The sequence below is a fragment of the Delphinapterus leucas genome, chromosome 15, assembly GCF_059928025.1.
Source record: "Delphinapterus leucas isolate spDelLeu-1000000601 "Yukka" chromosome 15, BTC_Dleu_Yukka2, whole genome shotgun sequence".
NCBI classification, from domain to species: domain Eukaryota; kingdom Metazoa; phylum Chordata; class Mammalia; order Artiodactyla; family Monodontidae; genus Delphinapterus; species Delphinapterus leucas.
Window position 1 is genome coordinate 7,458,906 of NC_143143.1, and position 5,818 is coordinate 7,464,723.

At 57.0% G+C, this 5,818-nt stretch overlaps 1 protein-coding gene across 1 annotated transcript; it reads right to left on the reverse strand.

Annotated features, from left to right (window-relative positions):
- Nucleotides 1-1,868: 1,868 nt before the first annotated feature.
- On the reverse strand, nt 1,869-5,548 carry FIS1 (fission, mitochondrial 1). Its single transcript, XM_022587982.2, has 5 exons — nt 5,407-5,548; nt 4,422-4,554; nt 2,994-3,070; nt 2,503-2,608; nt 1,869-2,168 (listed from the first exon to the last, which is right to left on the reverse strand). The coding sequence occupies exons 1-5, from the start codon at nt 5,449-5,451 to the stop codon at nt 2,071-2,073; spliced, it is 459 nt and encodes a 152-aa protein (XP_022443690.1). The 5' UTR covers nt 5,452-5,548; the 3' UTR covers nt 1,869-2,070.
- Nucleotides 5,549-5,818: the final 270 nt, after the last annotated feature.

The following is a 5,818-nucleotide window of genomic DNA, read 5'->3' on the forward strand; positions in this document are numbered from 1 at the left end:
CCCTCTCTCCGGGTCTCTCCGCTTCCCTGCAGGTCGGTCAGAGGAGTGAGACAAGAGTGCACGGCAGCTGTTGAAGAGGAGATGGACGGAATAAACGAAACGGGCCAAAAGTCCACCCCACCCCCTCGTCTCTGGGCTGCCCTGGGCTCCCCGCCCCGCGAGGGTGTGGGGAGAGGACTTACCGGGGAGGGACTAACGGATGCCGCCAAGGAAGGGTTCCCACGGGAGGCACTGGGAGCCGAGGGGAAGCATCCGCTTCTGACTCAGCTTTAATCAGGGGCCAGAGAATGGAGTAAGAGGGACAAGAGACAGAGACGGAGACTGACCACAGGCAGGTCCCCTGCACCTTTCAGTGGGGAAGGGCCAAGGGAGCGGAGCCACCCTCTCTGAATGTTGGTGAGAACAATTCAAGAAACTCAAAGAGCTAGGGCTTGAGGCATTGAGTCTCCAAGGAAGATGAAGGTTGAAAAAGGGAATGGGGAATCTGGGAGAAACCCATGGCTCTGGAATCCAACCAACCTGGATTCACACCAGGTCCCATCATTTACCAAAGGGATGTGGGCATTAAGTTTGAGCCCCCTGAGCTTGTTTCCGATTCTGTGAACTAGAACCACTACTCCTCACTTCATAAGAATTGTGACTACAGATCAAAGCTCCCCGCAGGTATGAATTGCTCGATACTCCATACTTGGTGAATGCCCTGGGTCTGGGTGCCCAAGGGCCAGGGTGAGGCCAAAGGAGGTTGCTTTCCCCCAAACTTCAACTTCCTGAACTTGAAGTTCCCCCCTTGTTGGGATGATCTTTGACTCTCGGCAAAAAGCTTGATCTTGCTGCTAAGGGGCCTCAAGGGGGATAAATCACAAGCCCAGGACGTGATCCTCTGATAAACTAAAAAGCAGAGTTATCAGAACTGTCACCAGCTCTATTAATTATGAGAGATTAGAAACCTCTGGGTCCCCACCCCAAACCGAGGCTGAGCACCTGTCCCGGCACAGAGGGTCTCAGTTCCCGCCCCAAGGCCACGGCTGGGGCAGCTCTGGTTCTCTTCTGGCAGGTGAGGCTGGGGCTCAGTCCAAGGTGCCCGTCCTACACCCAGGCGGTCACATGGGCATCACTGCGCTGAGGTGTAGTCCCCCATCCCCTCCTCCCCGTGTCAGGCTCCTCTGTGCTCCCCCAGGCGCCTCCGCCCCAATCCCCCCCAAGCTGGGCTGAGGAACGAGAAGTATGCAGTGAAGCAAGGCAGGCCCGTGCTGAGCCTGGCACCGGCCGGGTGTTGGGCAAAGCAGGCTGTGTGGGGACTGGGTCCCGACCTTCCTTCTGCAACTGGGATGTCCTGGGTTCCTGACCTCTCCCAAGACCTCTGCCGACTCCACGCCAAATGCCCATTTCCTTCCCCCAACCAGTGGCCCCTCTCCTCTAAGCAGTGGGATGGGGGGGAGGAAGGGGAGGGCGCAGGAAGACAAAGGGAGGGAAGGGTGGAGGTTTTGGAGGAAACTGAGTGGGGGCCCCCCTGGTGTGGAAAACTCCACACGCTGAGAGGCAGCTGAGTGGGTCAGAGGAGATGGTGTCCCTTCAGCTCTGCCCTTTCCGCCTCTGGTCACTGCTTTTTCTCAGGATTCTACATCCGGGCAAAGGGCACGCCCCTATGCCGCCTGCCACTGCTCAAGGACACGGCTGGGCTGGGCTGGGCGGGGTGGGGGCGGGGCGGAGAGGAAGCGTGTAGGGTCTGGGCAGCTCAGCGGACAAAGGAGAACCCCACACCAGCCTGGGGGGCAGGAGTAGGAGGGCACAGAGCAGGGAAGGCCCATGCATGACCCCCACCCCTGGGCCCAACAGAACCTGCCCCTTCCTCAACACAGACACAGAGGTTCCCAAGCCAAAGCCCAATTTTATTTACACTCATCCCAAAACACATGATTTGGGGCTAGGGGACAGGTCCCAGGGGAGAGGACGTTGAAGGTCACAGAGGAAAGTGACAGGTGCAGAAGAAAGGGACGGTGAGGATGGGTGGGCCTCTCTTCCAGTGTCCTCCATGTCTGTCCCCAGGCAGAGGCAGAGACGCCGTGTCGTTCAGGATTTGGACTTGGATACAGCAAGTCCGATGAGTCCGGCCAGTCCCGCCACGCCCAGAGCCATGCCTCCAACAATGGCCATGCCCACTAGACCATCTGGGGAGAGGAAAAGGGAGACCGTCACGAGTCCAAAAACCTAGTCCCTGCAGGGACCTCGGCCACCATCTTGCTGCCCGCCGCTCAACAGAGGATGTGCCTCTGTATCTGGAGTCATGGGGTGAGGGACCCCTGAGGGATGGAGAAAGAAGGGGGTTTGGAGAGGAACTGCTTGGAAGGCACCATCTGAAGAGAGACCAGAGGGCCCAGGCACGAGGGAAGGAGGAGGACTTAACAGAGTTGAGAGGCGTCTGGGGATGCTGGGGGCCAGGGAGACACGAGGGTGGGGAGTGGACGGAGACGGAGGGAGAAGGGCAGAGAGGACGGCCTTCACCTTTCTTCATGGCCTTGTCGATGAGCTGTTCCAGTTCCTTGGCCTGGTTGTTCTGCGGCTCCGTCTGCAGCAGCCCTCGCACATACTTTAGGGCTTTTTCATATTCCTACACTCAGGGAGAATGACACACCCCTCAGAATTCTATCCCTCCTCCTACCCATCAGAAGGGCCTTCCCTCTGCTGGCCCCAGGGCTCTTCCCTCTACCTCCACCCCCTCCCTCCCTCCAGCCCCACCCAGTGGAGTAGAGTCCACAAACTACCCCAACTGTGTGGGGTTGATAAGCCAAGGGAGATAACAGCCCAAGGCTTGGGGCTGCACCCCACTGCTGACGTCACACTGCTCCCCACACCCTCGGCATCGGATCCTCTGTCTCTCACCTTCCCTCAGCGTCCTGCTATCACCCTGCACCTCTGTGACGGGGGAGAGAGAGATGAGAGGGAGCTCGGCCACCCAGGCGGGGTGGAGGGGCTGAAGGAGCTCTCCGCCTTACCTTGAGCCGGTAGTTGCCCACAGCCAGGTAGAAGACATAATCCCGCTGCTCCTCTTTGCTCCCTTTGGGCAGCAGCTCTAGGGAGGGGGGAGGGAAGAGGGTAAAAACCCCTTCTCTCCCTTCGTAGTGCCTGTGTCCCAGAGACCCCCTCCACTCCCTGAACACCTACAAGATCCTGGGAGAAAGTCACTGTCCTGAGCCTCCATTTCGGCTCCGGTCACTCCGGGCTTCCCAGCCAGAGCTCTGGGGCAGCATGAACCCCAGCTGCCCCAATGCCCCAGTGATCCACACCCCGGTATCAACACTACAGTCAACTTTGGTTCATCCACGTGAACTGAAAGGAAATCAAGGCACCGGAGAAGCCAAAAGGCATCCCTACTCAGCTGTGGCATCTGCTGTGTATTTTAACTACAGCAGCTTGCTGACCAGAATTGTGTTCAAAATCAGTTTGCACTCCTTCCCCCTTTAAAAAAACAGCTCCAAACTCACCTTCAGTCACCCCTCCCTGAAAGACCCCACCTGACTCTTAGTTCAGTGACTTCCCAGAGGCTCATGTGTTCAGTTGTACTCTGCATTAGAATTTGCTGCTAAGTGGTTTTGCAGGTGTTTACACATCTTCCCAAGTGTCTGTACTGTCTCCTCAACTAGACTGGCAATGTTTAGAGACCAATTCTACAGCTGTGCCCTGCTGTAGAGGAAACCTGAGAAATAGACAAATGGAGGCAGAGATGATTTGCATTAAGGAAGAGTCTTACTTTTATGGATTTACAACAGGCATCCTTGGCTAGTACAGTGATTGCTTATACACCATTACTTGACCAAGAGAAAGGGGGTACAGAGAAATTTAAAGGTCAAGTATTGTGGCCTCTGAAAAATGGTGACCCATCCTAAACCAGCAGGAAATAGGATTCTGATCATAAAAGCACCATGTGCTCACAGGTTTTGGGAACCGTCTTCTGTACTTCTTCCACACCCACCCACCCCCCAAAAGGTTTTCAACAACAGCTGCTAAATAAGCAACACGGTGGGGGTGGGGGGCAAAGAGCATGGGACTGGGACACACAAGCAGGAGATTCTAGTCCCAATTCAGCCATAAATCAACCAGCTGTGTGACCCGAGACAAGTCACTTTCCTTATGTCTAGACTACCAGATCACCAAAGTCCAGTGGGGACTGACATGCTATGACTCTGTCTGGCAAAACCACCATCGATGAGGTGGCAAGCCAAAAGTACAGTGGAAGTCAGGCTAAGTATAGCCCTTATTGCAGTGCGTTTACTGGTAAGTAACTGTGAGGTGACTGCACTATGAGGTCCCATGTTGAAAAAGGATCCCCGAACTTGAGATGGAGGGAGTGAGCCAGGCCAACACTGGCTGAGGACGATGGCAGTTGGGAAGGGGAGAGCTGGGGAGCCAGCCTAGCACCTCACCCTCCAGCAGAGCAAGGCCTTTACGGATGTCATCGTTGTATTTGCTTCGCACCAGGCACCAGGCATATTCAAACTGCGTGCTCTTGGACACTGAGCCTGCTGCCTTCTCAGACTGAAATTTCCTTTCAAACTTCTGCCATAGGAGAGGAGAGGAGTCATTTAGAGGTGAAGGGAGCAAGCCATACTGTAGCAGGACCTGGGTGTCCCTTTCCCCGTTACTCTGCATCTTCCCCTCTGCCAAATTTCGCTTGCGGGTCTTGGGGTCTGGTACCCCAGGTTCTGCCATCTCCATCGCTGGGACCCAGGCATTCTGCTTTTTAGTGGCGGGCTGTCTTGGCCCCCTTCTGCTTCCCTCCCCCTAGTGGTACCGACTGGAGATGCCACCTGCTGGCGGCTCCAGGCACCACTCCCGGAGCAGCTGACCCCGAAAGGCTGAACAGTAAACACGCTGTCAGAACTGCTCAACAACAGCCCACGCGGTCCCTCGTCGGAGACTGCTTCTCCCATCCCCACCCTGCCGGTCTGGACCCTTTCTTATCTGAAAAACGGGAAAAAAAATAGTGCCTACCTCCTACTAGAGCTACAAAGATTGAGATCTCCCCTGAAAGGTCATTAGCACCGTGCCGGATTGTGACTAATATATGAAAGTTTAAGGTGGTCACTGTGTTCCCCCTGCCACTTTAGGAGCACTCAAAATCGGGTGCCCGCACCCTGACCTCCTAGCTCCTGCATGCACTCAGCACCCGTCAAACTCCAGGCCCCCAGGTTGAGGCGTGGTGGCGCAGGAAACTACATCTCCCATTAGCCTTTGGGGCAAAGTGGAACCTCTGGGCAGGAGCCGGACGCTGCAGGGGCTGCCGGGAGCCGTAGTTCGACTTCCCTAGGCAAAGCTGATGCTGGGAAGAGGGTTTGGCCCCTACCCGGGCTCTCCTCAGGGCCCGCCCTTCCGAATCTTCCTTTTCCCTCCCTCAGGGCCGGGCCTCACCAGTAGGTCCTCCACAGACACCAACTCGTTCAGCACGGCCTCCATGGCCGCCGGCCCCGCAATGCTCACAACTCAGACGCTACTGTGCCACCTTCTCCATGGCCCACTGACCGGGGCGGAGAGTCACTTCCGGCGCCCAGCGGAAGCGGGATCGCCCTCCGCTGCGCAGAGCCAATCGCTTTACGTAACCGCCGCGAGCCCGCCCCCCACCCCGTCCCCCGCGCCGCCGCCGCGGAGCAGCGAGGATCACTGATGCGCATGCTCCAACAGGTCCTTCTCGTTCGCCCACGGCTCGCAGGCCGCGCGCGGTTCCAGACCTGTCTTCAAGCCCGTCTTCCCGGGTACGCTGCGAGTGCCTCCGTGTACGGAGGCTGCCTCACTAAACTCTGAGACTGTGTCTTGGTGGTTAGCC